At 34.3% G+C, this 21,039-nt stretch overlaps 1 protein-coding gene across 1 annotated transcript in view; it reads right to left on the minus strand.

Annotated features, from left to right (window-relative positions):
* Positions 1 to 21,039, minus strand: part of CNTNAP2 (contactin associated protein 2) — a 1,887,185-nt gene that overhangs the window by 1,527,074 nt on the left and 339,072 nt on the right. Inside the window, exon 6 of the mRNA XM_044678981.1 lies at positions 18,288 to 18,435. Within this exon, the coding sequence (XP_044534916.1) occupies positions 18,288 to 18,435 (148 nt within the window). The remainder of the gene's footprint in view (positions 1 to 18,287; positions 18,436 to 21,039) is intronic.

Genomic DNA, 21,039 nt, shown 5'->3' on the forward strand with positions numbered 1-21,039 from the left:
ATTTTTTCTTAGGGAGTTCTTTGATGGCTTGTTCAATTTCTTTTTCTGATATGGGATTGTTTAGGTATTCTATTTCTTCTGCTGTTAATCTAGGCAGCTTATATTTTTGTAAATATTCGTCCATATCTCCTAAATTGTTATATTTATTGCCATATAATTGGGCAAAATAGTTTTTAATGATTGCCTTAAGTTCCCCTTCATTAGAGGTGAGGTCTCCCTTTTCTTCTTTGATACTGTCAATTTGGTTTTCTTCTTTCCTTTTTTTAATTAGATTGACCAGTACTTTGTCTATTTTATCTTTTTTTTCAAAGTACCAGCTTCTAGTCTTATTTATTAATTCAATAGTTCTTTTACTTTCGATTTTATTAATTTCTCCCTTGGTTTTTAGTATTTCTAATTTAGTTTTCATCTGGGGGTTTTTAATTTGCTCACTTTCTAATTTTTTGAGTTGCATGCCCAATTCATTGATCTCTGCCCTCCTTAATTTGTTAATATATGCACTCAAGGATATAAATTTCCCCCTGAGTACTGCCTTGGCCGCATCCCACAGAGTTTGGTAGGATGTCTCATCATTGTCATTTTCTTCAATGAAATTGTTGATTGTTTCTATGATTCCTTCTTGGACAAATTGGTTTTGGAGAATCATATTATTTAATTTCCAATTAGTTTTTGATTTTCCTGTCCAGGTGCCCTTACTAACTATTATTTTTATTGCATTATGATCTGAGAAGGTTACATTTATTATTTCTGCTCTTTTGCATTTGTTTGCAATGATTCTATGCCCTATAACATGGTCAATCTTTGTGAATGTGCCATGTGCAGCTGAAAAGAAGGTGTATTCCTTTTTGTCCCTATTTATTTTTCTCCACATATCAATTAAATCTAATTTTTCTAGGACTTCATTCACCACTCTTACCTCTTTCTTATTTATTTTTCAGTTTGATTTATCTAGATCTGACAGAGGAATATTTAGATCTCCCACTAGTATGGTTTTACTATCTATTTCCTTCTTGAGCTCTGCCACTTTCTCCTTTATGAATTTGGGTGCTATGCCACTTGGTGCATACATATTGAGCAGTGTTATTTCCTCATTGTTTATACTCCTTTTAATCAGGATGTAATGACCTTCCCTGTCTTTTTAAATCATATTTATTTTTACTTTGGCTTTGTCAGAAATCATAATAGCTACTCTTGCCTTCTTTTTCTCATTTGACGCCCAAAAGATTTTGCTCAAGCCCTGAACCTTAAACTTGTGTATGTCCACCCGCCTCATATGTGTTTCTTGTAGACAACATATGGTGGGATTTTGGTTTCTAATCCACTCTGCTATTTGCTTCCGTTTTATGAGTGAGTTCATCCCATTCACATTCAGAGTTATAATCATCAGTTGTGCATTTGCTGACATTTTCGAATCCTCCCCTATTCCTACCCCCTTTTTCCTTATACTTTTTCCTTTTAAACCAGTGGTTTGCTATTGAGCCGCTATCCCTTATACCCTCCCTTGATTAACTTCCCTTTCTACCTCCTCCCTTATTTTCCCCCTCTTTTTGTTTTTAAAGGCCTTATGAATTACCTCCCTCTTCTCCCCTCCCTTTTTTTGACCTCCCCACTCCCCTGCTCCCCTTGGTTTTTCCCTTCTAACTTTCTCAGAAGGGTTAGATAAGAGATTTATGTCCCAATGGATAGTATAGCTACTCTTCCCTCTCCGGGTTGATTACTCTGAGAGTAAGGTTTGATTATTACCTCTTAATGCTCTCTTCCTCTCCTTCTTATAATAGTATTTGTCCCATCTCCCTCCCATGCCCTCGCTGTGTGTAATAGAATATCCTATTTTTCTTATTCACTCAAGTTTCTCTTGGTGTTCCCTGCTATTCACCCCCTCTTTCCCATCCCCCATGTCATTTTAGATTATTTAGTGTTCCACCCTCACCCTGTGAATTATTCTTCTGATTACTATAATAGTGAATACTATAATAATGAATAGAGTTCACTACAGAGAATTATACATAACATTTCTCTACACAGGAATGCAGATAATTAGATCTCACTGAGGCCCTTAAAAAGGCAAATTTAAAAATTATAAGTTTTCTTTCTTTCCCCTCTGTATCTTATTTACCTTTTCATGTTTCTCTCAATTTTTTTGGTTTTCGGCTGTAATCTTCTGCTTTTCGGCTGTAATCTTCTGGTTTTTGGCTATAATCTTCTGGTTTTTGGCCATAATCTTCTGGTATTCCTTTTCAATCTGGTGATTTCTGGTGTTCAATTTGCTTATCAGTTCATTTGGTTTCTGAGCCTCACTTTCCATTTGCAAGATTCTACCTTTTAAACAGTTATTTTCTTGCCAGATCTCTTCCATTTTTCTCAAAATCTCAGTTTTGAACTCTTCCATAGCTTGTGAGGAGTTTTCCTTATTTGAGGAGGGTCCGGATGCTTGTTTGTTCTCCTCCTCTGTTTGCTCAGTTGTCTGTATTTTCTCTGTGTAAAAGTTGTTGAGTGTTAAAGACTTCTTTTTCTTGTTGTTAATCTTTCTCTTCTGGACTTCCTGAGATTGGGTAGCCATCCTTAGCCCAGCAGCTTCTCAGGTTTATCCTTGCGCTCAGGGTCTGTCCACAGTCTTTTGGCCCCTGAGGTCTGAGTTCAGGTTTTTTCCAAGGTCAAGCCCCCTGGTGGACCCCCTTGCTTGATCCTCTGCCGGAGGTTTCTTTACAAGTCTCAGGGTGCTGCTTCCACAGTCGTATACCCGTCTGCACTGGTTCCCTACTCAGGGTTTCAGAGCTTTAGCTCATGGCTGTGTCTGCCTCCACCCACGCCTTCACCCGTGCCTGCGATCTAAGCCTGCGTTCTCCTCCCTCGCTCAGAGTTTGTGTGTGTGGTTTTTTTTTTTAGCTTTTTGGGGTCCTAAATCTTGCTGCTCTCAGGAACAGGCCCTGGAGCTGCCAATGACTCGATGGGTGCCCCAAACTTGCTCTATTTCTTTTTAACTGGCTTTGGAGCTATAGATGTTGTGTGTGGAGGGCGTGGGGGTGAGGTGGTTGCTCAGCCTGCGATTTAGTGAGAGCTGTTTCACCCCTTTATAGCATGGAAATGCCCCGATTCCAAGTACCTTCCACTCTGTGCCCTGTTGTGGGGTTCCTCTGTTCGTCTGGACTTGTTTTTATGTCCCCTTGAAGAGTTTTGTGTGTTTCGGTCAGGAGAGGTTAAGAGCTGCTTCTTACTCTGCCGCCATCTTAACCCAGAACCCTAGCACGTTTTTTGAAGTTTATAGAGGTTAAGTGATTTGTCCAGTATTACAAAAACTAGTACATTTCAGAATTATAATTTAACCGATCTTTTTTCTTCTTCACTTCAAATTTAGCACTTTATCCACTGACAAGTTTCCATATTATTACTATACTCATCTGAGAGATGTTAAATAGAATTAAGTTCTTTGAGAACAGGAATACCTTTTTTTTAAAATTTGTATCCTTGGTACTTAGCATAATACTTTCCATAATAAGTATTTTATAACTTTGTTTAGGTTGTAGAATAACGTAACCAAGTGAATGCAGAATCAAAAAGAAAGCCGAAATTCATACCTACATTTTTCTATGTCATCTCCATTGTTCTTGGTACTATGATATACTTCAAATCAAGAAGTGTTTATGAAACTATGACTGTGCTTACCATTGTACACTGATTGCATTCAAAAACAACGTATCCTAATTCACTTGAACTGAGACGTGGAATTTTTTTTTAAAAAGTGGTTTATATTGCATTCATTATCAACTCCTTATTATTGCTTCTTTCCAGCTTCATTTAACTTAGTCTCTTGCCACCTACACCAGGAATCTGCCTATGGTTTGTGGCTTAAAATATATAATCACTTGAAATGAGGGAGCTATCACTGTGCAAGATTGATAAGGAAAAGTTTAATGGAGGTCATCCTTTATCTGATTCTAGACAGATAGGAAAATAGAAAGCCATCAAGCATCAAGAGAGAGAAAAATTGAAAAATAAAGAGAGAGGGAGAGTGAGAAGGTTTAAAAGGGCAGAGATAGGAGGAAAGAGGGCCATTTCAGTTGAGGGATAGGCAAATCAGTATACACACACAAAGGTAAAGAGATAGGAAGGGCACAAAGTATTTTTGGAAGAAAGTGAAATTTATCCGCTTCTACAGAGTTGAAGTGAATGGGTTTTTTTTGAGGCCATGAAAAGATAATCTGGGTAGAAGAAGTCCTTTAATATATGGCTAAGGAAAGAGTTTGGACTTTATCTTCAATGTGAGAAGTTTAGACGCTTACCCTAAGCAGCAACTGCCTAACAGTCTAAATGAAGATGTTGACAAACCAAAAAAATGACAGTAGTTATTTACAAGCTTGACTCTCTGCCTCGCTGGATATCTCAGAAGATAGCAGAAAGAGATGCTTAGCTTCTGGTCTATAGAATGTGTGTGCTAGTGAACCAGCACTGAATTATGAATAAAATGTGGCTGAATATCTGTTGGAAGTTGGATTACATCAATCTGTGATCAGCCAGGAATAAATAGTCTTGCCTAGCTCCGTCATCCTGCAAGATGGAGAAAACATCTCTGAATCACTTTCAAAGAATAACTGAAAATCCGAGTAGTCTTGTATGGTAATAGCAGAGTAAGTAGAATGTGTCACATGCAGTAAGAAAGACATGAATTTGAATTATGCCACTTGAGTTTTTTATCTGACTTCTCTGAGCTTGTGTTTCAATATCTATAAAACTGAACTAATACCTACAAATGCAGATTGGGGTTCCAGTGAGTTAATTTAGTCAGAAGGTTTTGGAAATATTAGCATTTGGGTGTCAATTACTGTTATAACTGTTAGGAAGTTGATAATATGTATATGATATTTATAAAAGCAGCAGATTATGTGTTTAGAGGATCAATCTTGGAATCATGAAGACCTGGGTTCAAATTCTGCTTCCGACACTATGTTACCTTTGAGATCATGGGCAAGTTACTTGATCTTTGCTCCAGGTAACATGTTAAAGACAAATTTCTAGTTTATTATATGCATTAGTAAAGAAATCTTATATTCTGTGACTTTCTCACATAGATAAAATCACAGATCCTGGCTACTCCCCACAATGCATGTATACATACACAGAAACATATACCTATGTGTGTACAAACACACAGTACTCATAGATGCATACACACAAGACTTTATGTTCATCAAAATTTTCCATTAATCAAATATTTCTATTTGAAGTTAATTGTTTGGTTATTTTTTTCTTTTTCATCTAATAAAACATTAGATTCTAGAGATTAAAAGATGTGCTTTTCTATATCAAACTTGTGTCTTAGAAATTTTCCTGCAAAGAAAGGTAGAATGAATTTGAATATGAAAGGATAATACTTCCACCAAAATCTACATTTAGTTATCATATGAACTATCCAACATCACAGAACCAGAGAAGGTAGACTACTTTCAGTAATTTTAGTCATGATTTCAATTTAAAAAATATTGATGGTGTTTGAGAACTTAAATTTAAAATATTCTTTTGAATAAACTTAAAGGTCCAAAAATGTGCATCCTAATGGATATATAACTTTGAATTAGACATGCTTAATTTTCTCCTAAGTAAGAAGTATACATGATTTTGTTTCTAAGCAGTTATATTTACATTACCTTTTTGATCACTGGACTCTTTCGAAAGTGTACATTTACTATTGTCTTTCTCCAACCCAGTTACTATTTGAAACTGACTTATGACTGACTTTAGAAGATTCATGTGCTCTATTTTAGGGAGAGAAATGCAGCTGGGTTGGCAAGATACCCAAGTCAGATGGGTTGGAATAAAGCCAGGGTCACATTAAAAACAAGACTTGGTATGAACTCTTCAAAAGCATGAAAGAAATAATTCTGGTTGACACAAACGGGGGGTCATAGCAAGGGAAAAAAAGGTGAGAGAGAGAAAAAATAGGGTTGTTATCTAGAGTGAAAGCAATATCAGGGCTTAGAAAAAATATAACTACCAAGAAGCCTGAAGGGAAATTATGAACAAGCAATAGTATTTGAAATGAACTTTGTCTCTTTACATACATCCGGACATGCATACATTGACACATACTTATGTGTGTGCATATCTGTATGTATAGTATTTGAAATGGACTCATCTTTACATACATACATGTATACACACATATTCAATTATTCATTCCTTTATTTATTTATTTTTCAGGGGCCAGTTTAGGCAAATTGAACCTTAAAAAAAAACAACTCCCTTTCCAATATGTAAAGCAAGTGACTATGAGCATTTGTTTGAATATTTTCTGTGAGGATTAGCCCACTATTGCTACTGCCATCCAGTTCTACTTCTGGAGAGTTTTAATGGTTAGCAAATTTTTCCTTAGAATAAGACAACAGCTGCCTCCCTGCCATGTCTATCTATTGCTTTCTATTCTACTTTCTGTATACAAGAAGAACAAATTGAATTCTTCTGCCATGTGACATTGTTCTACCTACTGGAATACAGTTTTATAATGGCCCTTCCCAAATATCTTTCTCAGATTAACTATTCCAGTACCTTTGACCAAATATGACAAAATGATCTTGAAGTCCTTCACCAGTCGATCCATCTTTCCCTTGACTCTCTGTCTTATGAATAATTTTTCTAGAATGTGGTACCCACAATGGAACATAATCTTCAACAAGGTAGAAAAAAGGTTTGTTTGCTTTTTGTCTGCTTGGTGAAAAGAGGGGAAAAGGACGAGCTCCTCCACTTACCTTCTTACTTGTGAAATATAGTTTCAAACTATCAGCATTTACATCCGTTTGTTTTTTTTTTAATGGTCATTAGAGCATTTCTGTTTTATTTTTTAAGCAAAAGAAAATTTCAGGCTTCTGTATGAACACCCTGAATCCCACAACATATCACATTTAATTTTTATCACATGTAATCTGAATAAGATAACATGTACTGCATATTCAAGAGATGATCATAAAGTCTCTAATTGCCTCATTACTATGCATCACTTTACATTGGTAGAAATTAAATCTGTTATTTACTATTGATTTATTTCCTTTGGGATCCTAGGTATGTAGTTGAACTGTACAAAAATGGGGGTAATATATATGTTATCTGTTTGATGAGCAGTTTACAAATCATTCCATAGAATTCACATGAAACCAGGGCAGAAAGCAATTATTTGGAAATAACAAATTGACAATTAGATTTGAATAAAAGATTCTCAGCACAATTATAATAATTTTAGTGCTCAAATAAAAAAAGACATTTTATTTTCTGCTATTATTTCTATTAAAATACATACCTGGAAAAGTACTAATGAAAACACCAAGAATTTAATCCATGCTGGCAATTATTCCAACATATTTTTTAGTCTCTAGTGTTTTTTTCCATATATTATTAAGTACTTTATTATAAAATATCAACCACAGGAATAAAAGAATTTATGAAGTACATAAGGCTTATTAATAAGGAGTGACTTAGGAACTAGAAGAATCTCTTAAGCAAAATTGACTTTGTCTGTTTCCAAGGGTTATTGTAAGGCTCACATAAGAAAACAAATATAAAGCACTTTGCAAACATGAAGTCCAATAAAAATGAAAGCTATTATTTGAATTGTTAGCTTACTGTCACCAGGCTACCTAGTCTACTGATGGCTTTATTCTTGGAGCCTTCTATTGGGGTGCTGCTGCTAAGATGTTTAACAATCAGGCTCTTCAGAAAAAAAATTAAAACTTTGATACGCATTTTTAAATTCAACCTGCATTATTAATACTTTCTTAAATCTACAAATCAACAAAACAATAAATGAATTCTTGTTCACAGGATTCCCTTTTTGTGTGTATCATAAATATGGCCACATAAATGTCCATAAGCTCCAGCAATCTGTTTAGAGTTGCTTGTTCTAATGAAAAGGACATTTGATCAGTTCTACAAACAGTAGGTAACCACTGTGTATTTGAAGAAATGGTGTATTTGAAGAAATGTGGTGTGAAGAAGATAAATGAATTTAGATCATAATGGTGAGACTCTTTTTAAGATCTATCTCAAAAGATGATGTGTTGGTAACAGAAACTTGTACGGTGATGGAAATTGGTAATATAACTCCATACAGCCTTAACTACCTATTTGGTAGATAATTTCCCAAATATTCATGAATATTTCCATAGAAGGAACTGATCTTTCTTAGGGATCTATGTTTCAACAAAAGTATTCTCAGAGGAAAATAAGAAGGAAGTGGAAAGGAAAAAGAAGGGAAAAACATTTATATACTTCCTAATATTTGATAGGCTATGTGCTTTACAGTATTATCTCATTTAATTCTCAAAATAAACCCGTGAGGTAGGTGTTAGTATTGTTCATTTTGCAGTTAAGGAAATCGAGGCAAACATAGGTTAACTAGCAGAGGGTCACAAAATTAGCATTTGAGACTGTAGTTAAATTCAGGTCTTCCAGACTCTAAGAATCTTCCTTTATCCATTCTGTAACCTAAATTATAGACAATTTCAAGTGCAGTTAACTAGCTTTTTACATAAATTTTCTGAATTATTAGAATAGACAAACTATAATTCATCTTGTATTCCATATAACTTGGCGCTGAAAAATGTGTTATTTTAGTATATTGTGTTGAGAAATGTATTTAATTTTATGAATATTTTAATACAATTGAATCTAAGAGATGAAAGGATTTAGAGAGCTGGAAGGGGTTTGGGAATCAACTATTCTAAACCCTTTATTTTATAGATAAGCAAATTGATTTTATAGGGATATTAAATGCTCTGCTCCCATCACATAGTTAGAGTTACCAGGGTTGAGTCTTGAAATCAGTTTCTCTGAGTATAAATTCCAATCATATTTGGTTGGTTTTGAATGGCTTGCTAAATGATTTCTGCACTGGAAAACCATGGGCTCATCCTTCAATAAGAGAATAATCAACACCTAATCTTACTTTCACTAGGTGGATGACTTCTTTGTATAGGTATATTACCTTGTGCAAATAGAAAGGGATGGAGGTACAGTTGTGTCAATGCAGCTTATTTAGATTCAATGAAGAATTATTTTTTAACTGATCCCAATCTTATGGATTTAAAGTACATTAAGGATTTCAAAGTGCTTTTCTCATAACAGCCTCATGAGGCAGGTAGGACTAGTATTGTCACCCTCATTGCATGGAATGGAAACTGAAGCTCAGAGGTGTGAGATTTATCCATGATTTTACTGATTCAAGATTCAAGTCCAAGTCTCCTGGCTTCAGATATTCTTTTATTACTTTTATTACTCTGCCATGTTTCCACTGAGTTGTAGATTAGAATTTTTATTCTATATTTATAGCCACGCTCTTTGTGGTGGCAAAAAATTGGAAAATGAGGGGATGCCCTTTGATTGGGGAATGGCTGAACAAATTGTGGTATCAGTTGGTGAAGGAATACTATTTTGCTGAAAGGAATAATGAACTGGCGGAATTCCATGTGAACTGGAAAATCCCTAGGAACTGATAGAGAGTGAAAGGAGCAGAACCAGGAGAACATTGTATGCAGAGACAGATACACTGTGGCACAATCTAATGTAATAGACTTCTCTACTAGCAGCAATGCAATGATCCAGGACAATTCTGAGGGACCTATGAGAAAGAATACTATCCATATCCAGAGAAAGAACTGTGGGAGCAGAAACAAAGAAGAAAAACAACTGTTTGATCACATGGGTCAATGGGGACATGATTGGGAATGTAAACTCTAAACAATCACCCTAATGCAAATATTAATAATATGGAAATAGGTCTTGATCAGTTCAGTGACACATTTAAAACCCAGTGGAATTGCTTGTTGGAGGAGAGGGAAAAAACATGAATTATATAACCATGGAAAGTTATTCTAAATCAATTAATTATATAAAAAATTCAAACAAAGAGAATTTTTTAAACCCTTACCTTCTGTCTTGGAGTCAATATTGTGGTAAAGGTAGGCAATGGGGGTCAAGTGACTTGCCCAGGGTCACACAGTTAGGAAGTATCTGAAGCCAGATTTGAACCTAGAACTTCCCGTCTCTAGGCCTGGTTCTCAATTCACTGAGTTACCCAGCTGCCCCCCCCCCAAAAGAATTTTTATTCCAGTTTTGTAAAACATAGATGGGCAGCTCAGTGGTACAGTGGATAGAAGAAGTACTTAGTCACGTTGGAATTGCTTCACTCTTTTTGATACAAATCTTCAAACTATTACTTAGGACCCTAGTCTTAGGCTGCCTCATCAAAGGAAAGAAACTTCCAGTATCCCTTCACATTCCTGCATCATATTCTGGTTTAGCATGGCCCTGCAATGCATATTTGATATCCCATTTTGGGGCAAATCTATAATAATTTAGAGAAGGTGCTGACCTACATGGCTAGAGGATGTTTCTTCTTTGAAGACTTCCTTATACTGATGAAATCACAGATACAGTCTTTGTATTAGCACATTTAAAGTGTAAAAAGGAACTGATGGGTTAAATTATAATATTATAGCTATCATGTGAATAGCTTTACCCTACCCAACTAAACAAATCAGAACAGTTGGTCCCATGGTCATTCTCTAGAGACCAAGAGTCCAATTTTTCTGGGAAGACACAGAGTAATGATAATAATTCTGTAGTTGGTTTAGAACATACTCTCCTTAGGGAGTACAGAGGTCACCAGCAGCAGTAACATTTCACAGATGAAGCCTACCTCAGGTTCCTCTGAAAGGCCCAAGTCCCCTATGTCCATTCTTTCCCTCCTTTTCAAAAAGTGGAAGAAAAATACAAATGTATTGCTTCCATCTATTCTAAACAGTGTCTCAATAGGGATTTCTATTAGTCATAGTCCAGAGTTTTTATCTGTCATCTAAGAGAAGACATCTTTTTGAATTACTTTATTCTATAAGAATCCTGAGGTCTGAAAGAGTTTATGGAATTTCTTAAGGTGTCTGACCTAGTCCTGAGAAGATTCTGGCTCAATATTTATTTAGTTTATGATTAAAATGCTAGCTGCTACGATCAATAACCCATGTTTGGCTTTGGAGAAATTAATCTCTGTGTATTCCAGTGATAAATGATCTTTTAAAAATTATTTGACTGATTCTTCTCCCTTCTAACTTCTATACATCCCTGGTCTACCATGGGAAGATTGCTGGCAGAGCACTGGGAAAGCAGCTATGAAGTCACAAGACATAGGATATATTGCAAAGAAAGAAAAATAAAAATGTACTTGTTCTGTATAAACTTGAGGGAGAAATGAAATGTAAGGGGATTAAAATATTTCAGATGAGCTTGGAAACTCACTGAATTATAATACATATTGTATTCCAGACAAGTTCAGAAACTGAAATAACAGAAACCCTAAAGGATCTAAACGCATGTAACCAAACTTCACAACCTTAAATGTGGTGAACTTTTCAGTTTTAGCCGAAATTCTTAGATGACAAAACCATCTTGGAGGAACAGGTCAGTCATTGCGTAGGGATAGATGATAAACAATAGGGAAATCATGACAGACATTTACTCAAACATGAGCACTACTGAAATGGAGACTTTAAGTCTCTCTCTCTCTCTCTCTCTCTCTCTCTCTCTCTCTCTCTCTCTCTCTCTCTCTCTCTCTCTCTCTCTCTCTCTCTCTCACACACACACACACACACATTATTCTAGCAGACATTGAAGTATAAGATATTCAACCCTATTCTCTGACCTGTAATACTTCTGTTACTTGCTGTGGATTTGTTTTGAGACAGGAAAATGCATGTTTTTCACATTCCCTTTCTCCCTTTCTTATTTTTCCTTCTTCTTCCCAAGTAGTCAAGAACTTCTTTTAATGGACACACAAATATAAAGAAAAATATTCTTCCTTGCTTAACTCTTAACATAGTTTGAATCTTAGTTAAAATTATTGATGAATTTTAGGAAATATTCCATACCAAATATAGACTTTTTTGGAGGACACATATTGAATGAGTGTGTATAAATGGTTTCTTTTGAGAAAAGGAAATTGTGATTTACTTCTAAAAATATTCAGAGCCAAATATATTATCTATTCTGGTAGAATAGAGAAAGGTTATAAAATATTGATGATAATGAAAATTCAGAGTATAATTAAATTATTATGTTAAAGAGAAACAAGCCTAGAAACTAAACCATTTTGTAAAAATCTATCTCTAAAGGTTATATGTGACATTAAAGGAATGGCTTGAGGAAACAGAAGAGAAAGAACATCTTTGGTTCCTTTTGGACTGCTTTTGTGTAGTATTTTCCCCAGATTCTAAATACATTTTAATGAGATGATTTTTCTATTTATGGAATACAGTAACATATTTTTAGATAAATAAGTATAAATATGTTAACTTTATGTAATACAATTTATGACTGAGCAAAATTAATCTGTGGCTATTTGGAGTATTCTTTTGGAAATTCAATTATAGTTGGATATTCTCATTAGATAATTTTATCTAACCATACTCAGAAGCTATACAACTTGTCTACTGCCTACTTAATATTAGAGTAACAACTGAAAAGTAGAGCTATTTCTCCCAGGTGAAAGAGAACAAGACCACCTCTTTCTATGTTTACTTATATCTAAAATAAGACTATATCAAAAAAGATTGCACAGAAACAATCTATATTGTTGCATGATAAATATGTTTGTTCAATATGTTGACTATTTTGTTTCCATGGCACGAACTAATTTGTCTATTTTTTTTGTTGTTGTTGACCGAATTGATGGGTTATTCTATCATTTCTTAGATAAAACTGTATGCAGCTATAATTGTTGATCTCCAGTCTCTCAGTACATATAACCCTAGCTGGGATTTAGCAAGAATTTTGGGAATTTGCAATACCATTTTGCATATCAATTTGTCATTTGTTCTGGTGAAATACAGTTCTTTTAGACTGGAACAAAATACTAAATGAATTTCCAAAAGTCACTCAATCCTAAAGAGTACCTTACCACTTTCAAGAGCCATTATTTTTGTTTTGTAGAAATATAGGTAAGGGATGGAGTAAATTTCATGAATTAGCTTAAAGAGGAAATTAGCTTAAAGAGAATTTGCATACAAGCCTTGGGAGAGGATTCTGACAAGAAGAAGGATTGTGGGAGTTTACTGGAATTAACAGTTTTTCTTGAATTCCTGTTTTGACTGAGTCAGAAGGAGGTTTTGCTCTGATGAATTTCCCTTGGTAGTTCTCATCTCATTGAGAGAATAGTGATTTTCTTGGTTGAGAGTTTCCCTTGGAGTGGACTGCCTTTTCCCTGAGGTACAAAAACCATCTGCCTGTGATCCATCAGCCAGAAATCCAATTGACCAAAGTAATCCAAGAGTTGTCAACTAGGACTTTGGGTAATCTAGTGAAACCAACTCCAGGCTTTAGGTAAGGATTCAAATATACCTGTGAGTCCTTCCAGCTCAGCCAAAACAAGAGTTCAAGAAAAACTGTTAGTTCTAGTAAACTCCCATAATCCTTCTCTCCTTGTCAGAATCCTTTCCCAGGGCTTGTATCCAATTCTCCTCTTTTCCTCTAAGCTAATTCATGAAATTTACTCTACCCCTTACCTATATTCCTACAGTTTGTTTGTATAAGTTGCCTTAATTTCCTGTCTCCTAATTGTTAAAATAAGTTTTGATGAAAAAGGTTTTGATTGCATAAAATGGACAGCATGCAATTCTATCTGCAAGAGATACTTTCTCATTCTTTGAGCCATTGATGAACCAGGTAAGTTTTTGCTTTTAGTAAAATTAGACAAACAGTTTGAGGTTCTGGTGGCAGATATGGGGATATGGACACACTAATGTGGGTTTTATAATAAGAAATACCGGTATGGATTTCTAGTAGCTAAAGGAATGGAAGGACATGAGATTGTCCAAAGAGAATAGAAAAAGGTAAAAAAAGAAGAGGATCAAATAGCTAATATTAAAGAACGCATAAATTAAGAGTTGAGGAAAAAATATGGAGCTGTCAAAAGAGATGGAGTAGAAGTGGCTAGAGAATTAATAGGAGAATCATGGAAATGTCATTTCTAAAATGAATAGAAGAGAGAGGGTCTAGTTAGAGGAATTAGTCAAGAGTGTCAATACTACCAAAAGTTTAAGGAGGATGTAGACCACAAGGGAGATACTGGGTTTGATGATTAATAGGTTATTCATGAGCTCTGACAGTTATTCCAATTGTTTTTGGAGGTAGAAGGTAAATTAGAAAGGGATAAGGAGAAAACAAAAAAAGAAGTAGACATGTGGATTATAGGTAATTATAAAAATACGTTTTTATTGATTTTTAATATCACCAGAATTTCACCTATTATGTCTCTTCTCTCTCTCAGAGTAGTATAAATAGATTACCAACTCTAGTAGAAGATAGAAAAAAGTAAGAGGTCCAATGTTATGCTTAATTCTTTTAGCTCTTCCTTTTCACACTTTCAGCAAAAGATAATGTTTTGCCACCAGATAATATTCTTTTTTGAGGCAGGCTTCAATAACTTAAACAAAAGCAGTAGTGGATTGTGGAAAAAACAGACAAATAAAGGTTATAGGTATTTTTTATAAGCAAAATGGAGTGCTGAGAAATAATCAATTGACTCTGGGGAGTACCTAAAAAAATCTAAAGAGTTTGGATTAATATAGATTTTTTTTCCTTTTCTTAACATTTTTTGAGGGATGCAAAATTATTTTATAATAAGAATATTTACTAGACCTGTGATGTCATTAGTATACAGAACTGACAGATGAGGGAGCTCCTTCTATCAATGCTGGTTCTCCAGCTATGATTTTAAGGAGTTGCTTAGAGTAGTGTAAGATTAAGGGATTTGCCTAGGGTTAATAGCTAAGGTGTGTCAGACTTTGAGCCCAATATTGCTGCCTTTGAGGCCAACTATCAATTGCAAGTTGTCTCTTACTTCATGATATCCTTAAATATCTGTTTTCTTTAATTTATATATAAATAACACTGCAGATATAATTTAAACTTTTTTCTCCCTTCCCTTACACCATCTCTAATGATACATTTTGATAGGCGATGCATCTTAAATTTCAGCTAAGCAGCTGCAGGATGCAAGTAATAGAAATGAGTAGATTTGTATTTCCTACTTTTGGAAACACACTGTGACTGCCTCCTCACATTTTGCTATTTTCTCTCATATTCAGCTATATAAGTCATTCTGTTTTTTAGCAGAATTTCTTTTGGAATATTGGTGACTACAGAAGTAAGCCATATTTCTATTAGTTTCACTTAATTACATCTCTTTCATTCATCCCCCTTTCTTTATACTCAAGACCAATCACTAACTTCTACTAACCAGTATATTAAAATAATCTACTTTTATATTTTTTCTGATCTCTACTTCCCATCCTGCCCACCAACAATCCATCATTCATACCACTGCTAAATGCATAAATAATCAAAAACATAAACATTCAGATCCATTAAAATCACTTTTCTGTGCAAAAATATTCAATGGCTTCTAATTCCCCTCCCAGTAAAGTTGAGATTCCTTAGTCAGATATTCAAAGCTCTCCATATTTGGTACTACTATGCTACACTTCCTGTTTTAATTTATATTATTTCCATTCAAAATCTGGCACAACTGGACTTTCTTCTACCCCCAAAACTCACAATGAACATTGATCCCTCTGTACATTTGTTCATACAGTTCCTATAAGTAGAATTCACTCCATTTTATTCTTCTCCTGATAAGTACCTTCCTTTGTTTTAAAAACTAGTTCAAATATCCCAACCTACCAATATGGAAAGTGGCTAGGCTCTCTTTGCCACCTGCCATACTATCCTAAGGTTTTGCAAAACCCTTCTTTGGGGGTATTTTTTATTCTACAGTGCTGTTATTTACCAGAAAACTGACCAGGAACAGATGTTAATTAAACATTTCTTTCTTCTAACCTTCTTCTTGATTTACTGATCACCAATCAAATGACCATGATGGGATCACTGAATCTGCAGGATATTGTAGGACCTCTCAGATGAAGAATTCCCAAGCAAAGTACTAAATTACAGAACTGAACTGCATAAGTAGAAAAGGCTAATCACTCAAAATATTTTATTTTTAAGAAGATAAAACTATCTTTAAAGCTTGACAAGTTCTCAACACATATGTAATTATTTGAACTTCAGAATAATGCTGTTAATGGGGCAAGTATTTTCATCAACATTTTAAAAATGAGGAACTTTTGGTTCAGAGAGGTCCAGTGATTTTCTCATGGAAACACAATTAGTAAATGGCCAACCAGGATTTGAATTCTGGTCTCTATTAGACTATAATTCCTGCAGACTTTCTATAATACCACAGTTTCTTATGAGACTGATTATTTTGCTAACTCAAAGAATTGGAAAGGACCTTAAATGCCACCTAGTCTAACCTTCAAATTTAAAGTAAGAATCCCTTAAACAATAATGCTGACATGGTCCTATAATTCTCTTTAAACACTTTCAGAGAAAGAGAGCTTACTACTCATTTGTGCAAGCCATTCCTTTATTGGATTTGGATGGTTATGATTGCTAAAATTATTTTAAATTCATGTTACTGTAATGTGGGTAGAATGCTATTCCACATACATTCTATTTTATGTCATTTAGTACTTAATCATACTACTGATACATATTGATATCGATATATAGATGTATATCTGTTGATACAGATTGATTTATGTTGATTTATATGTGGATATATATATTCGATGTATTTGTATATGCATAATTTTTGATGTATATATATGCATATATTTTTTCTACTTGCTTTATATTTTTAGCTTTATTCTATCAACCATGTTAAATCCTTAAAGAAGAGATCTGTATCAAATCCAGAGCATGCCTGGACATCTGTGATCATTAAAGCATTTCCCTTATTAATGGCATATAATGCCATATCCGCTTGAATATTTAATCTCTATTTCCAGTAGGGATTAGAGAGAATCCTTCCCCCCAAATTCCAAAAAACGAAGGACTCAAATCAAATGCTTATAATAGACTCAAAACAATTCTATGTAACCATGTGATTAGCATCTCTATTGGGAATAGTCTAGCAATTTATCCATTCACTTGTTCTGAGAATATTTTATGAGTAGCTGCATGTGTTTATATATTTATTTTCATGGCAAATATTGTTCTTCTTCCAGTGACCGTTGTCAAGCAAGTAGCTTTACATCATCCTCTTATTATTATTTTGCCTATCAGTGCATCACATTTTTTATCCATTGATATTTTACTGAAACCCACATAACAATGGGAGAATGTCCCTAGGTTCTTAGAATCTTTTCAAGGAGAGCATGATCTTTAGAAGATTCAAGGAAGTCTGAAAGGAAAACCAAACTGTTCATGGGTCAATAGAAAGGCCATTATTTCAAGATCAGATTAGTTGAGTTTGCAGAGGCTGATAAGCTAAAAAAACTTGGCCACAAAGTTGATGGTAATTTTTTGCCGATTATTAATTTATGAAGATATCTAGTAAGGTATGTTAGAATTCTAATATGTAATTGTGAAAGGATACTCAAGTTGATAAAATCACTTCAAGAAGTGTTTTCTTGTGTTTTGCATGTTATGGCAGAAAGAACAAATTGCTTAGAAAGTAAATTGTTGACAATAAATATTTGACTGTGTCACATTAGATTTGCATTTCTAACTACCTGCTAGATCTATTTGCCTGGATGTCCAGCAGGTTTCTCAAAATCAACATATTCAAAATTAGGTGTCCATCATGCATTATGAATTACTCTTTTTATCTATGGTACCATATTTGAATTGAGAAAGTCATATGATCTCTTTTAGAAGCAGTACCTGCACCAGTACAATATGGCCATGCAGTATGGTGGGGACCTAAGAACACTGGTCCTGCCTCTCACACAGGATTAAGATAATGTCTGGAAGATCAATTTAAAGAGATATTTCAGTATTGTTTCATTGTGGCCATATGACTATGGACCCAACTACATTCCTCTACAGTAACACCTTTATTAGAAAACAAAAGAATGAATTCAAAAATTTTCTAGACCTACAAGAAGTAACTCCCAAGGAAAATCTATCAATATGGCAGTTAGGTTTCCTTTATTCTTAATATTTCATAAAACTTTTGTGCAATATAACTTGTAGATTTTAGTTGCACTCATCTACTTAAATAAAATCATTTTCAAAGTCGTGGTTTAATGTAGTTGTTCATACTTTTAGATACAGAAAGCAGGCTATCAATACGGAAAGCAAAAATCTAAAAAAATGTTATAATAGATGATCCATACATTCTAATGACAATGAAAAAATATCCTATCTACAATAAAAAGATACATATATTTAAAATGTGTTCTACTCACAATAAGAACAGCCATAGACTTCAATTCTCAGCCCAATCCGACCTTCTCCATTCCAGTCTAAGGGCACTATGCGAACATATCGTGCAATGACTGGATGCTGCAAATCATGTCGGACCACACCATCAGAGTTTATATTTCCTGGAAATGCCTGAAAGAATAAAAAAGAAACCTATGAGAAAACCTGAAATATCAGAGGTAATACAGATTATGGAATTTCCAAACAATTAAAAAACTTTGCATTTATTATCATGTTTTTGACAGTGGTAGCCAGACAACTATTCAGGAAGATTAAAGTTCAGATCACACTTTTGACAAATAGGCTGTGTAACCCAGAGCAAGACACTAAAGATCACAGTACCCCAGGCGTCTCTTTAAGACTAGAAATCATACAATTCACAGATCTATCAATAGATGATGTTCAGTTGATCTTCATTGGTAGAGAGAATTTCCTATCTAAAATTTATTTGCACCAAAGAAATCACATGTCCAGTTCTAAAACACACACACACACACACACACACACACACACACGCACATGGACACAAACCTTAAATTCAAGATCCCTTAGAAGAAATTCTAATGTATCAACAGAAGAGCTGAATTATATTTTTAAGAAATTCTGCCATGCAACTTTCTCTATTTCAAATGTTTTCTCCAACTAAAGACATAGTTGAACAGTATGATTTGGAATACTGCCACATGTTGTTGTCATCATTATTCTTAGCTCACATTAACCTTGAATATTATAAGCCATTTTACTCATAACAATCTTATGAAGTTGATGTTGCAGGTATTCTTTCATTTTACAAATAAAGAGTATGAGGTAAAAAAACGTTGTCATTTAATCAGAGATATAATAAGAGTCAGAGCAGGATTTAAATCCAGGACTCAACTATTTAATTTTGTCCAGTGGAATATGCATGTCTGAGTTATATATCCCAGGATAGGCTTACTTTTAATTGTATGCTTAAAATGACATCTACTGACAGTTGCAACCAAAATTTAAATACGGTGGAGCACTTTTCCATAGTAGACTGCTTTTAAAAAATGTGAAGCAGAGGTTCCAGCATCCAGCAAATGAAATGCAACATTGTCTATTTTCCTTACATAAGTGCCAAGCAGACACTTTACTATTCCTTGGCAAGAAGGAATTATTCTACAATAACAAGTCCCGAGATGAAATTTTAATAAATGTGAAATATACTTTTTAAAACTTTAGCTATTCTAAAAACACAAAATAACAGATTTAGGTTCCATTATTCTTCCTAACAAAATCTCCAATACCAAATGAACTTTAAGTGTACTCGTTTTGGAGAATTCAAAATTACAACTTAACATAATTCCCTTTGTGTAATATTTTTTATCTGTGCTTGAATTGCCTCTTAAGGAAAAGAAAGATGCTTTGAGATAAAGACACTAAAAACTTTTTCCATCTAAGCATATTCAGAGCTCAGTCCATTACTGTTTGAGATCCTATATCATTGCAATTTGACCTGAAAAGTTCAACTTCATACATGATACAAAGTTCAATCTTTTCTCTCATCATTCCTTTCTCCAATCGCCCACAATTCTTTTCAGTCCTATTTTTTCATTCTAGAACACTAATAAAGAAGACAAGAGAAGTAACAGGTTTTAAGACAAATCCCATGGAATAGGTATTCAACTGAAGGCTCATTATAATTTCATATAAGCTCAGAAACAACAGATGTCAATCATGGTGACGGTGGACCATTACTAATGTTTACTTGAGTAGTACTAGCAAAAGACACACCATTTCTGTTTTCTGAATCACTCATCTTTTCTTCACATAACAAAATAAACAACATTAAGTTTAGAAGTCAACAGAGAGAGTGGTTAAGCTGCTTTCTGTAGCCTTGAGTTATTCTGAACCAGATGAATAACATTCAATCTGCATAATGAACAACACTTATCAACCAAAATATACAATTAGATGTTGAGAAATTCATGATACTATTCATTGATGACCTTTCCCTTTGGGGCTCCCCTTGGTTTGCTCATCAGCACCTAACACAATACCATGTGTAAACAGGTGTTTAATAAATGCCTTCTGATGATAATAGCAAAATCCTCTTTCCTCTCAATTATGAAGAAATGTTAAGACAGAGAACAAATTATTTTAACATTTCCAAGATTAATCAAGTCAAGAAGTCAACTGCTACATTTAAATGGAACTGCCTCCTAGCATAATGATTAACAGCATTTGACCAAGAAAAGGAGTTAAAAATAAATCTTCCATTTTTTTAGATGTCTTCTTAGTAGTCATCTCTCATTTGTTAAAAACAGAGGGAAGGCACAAAAGTAATGGGTTAATTTTATTAAATCATAGTCCCACTTTAATACTTAGTATAGATTTTTATTTTTCTGACTTTAATTTTAAGAGAGAGGAAAGTCTCTGTGTAAGGAGAAGACATAAGAGCACAATAAAAAATAAAAATAAAACAGTACCAGAAGTTAACAATAGTTTCTGTATTAGCAAAGAACTAAAAAAAATTCTACTTTGGCTATCAATTGAGAAATTAATGGCTAAATAGAGTATGGTACACAAATGTAATGAAGCATTATTGCATCATAAGAACTGAGGAGAACTGAAACCAAAAGAGATTGAATCTCCTGCCCAGGGCACACAACTACTATATGTCAGAGGCAGGATTCAAACTCAAGTCTTTTTGCTTCCCAGTTGAGCACCCTATCCATATTTACTAGATGTGAGTGCAGAAAAGAAGATAATCTA

This window comes from Gracilinanus agilis, chromosome 5 (assembly GCF_016433145.1).
Source record: "Gracilinanus agilis isolate LMUSP501 chromosome 5, AgileGrace, whole genome shotgun sequence".
In the NCBI taxonomy this organism is placed as follows: Eukaryota; Metazoa; Chordata; class Mammalia; order Didelphimorphia; family Didelphidae; genus Gracilinanus; species Gracilinanus agilis.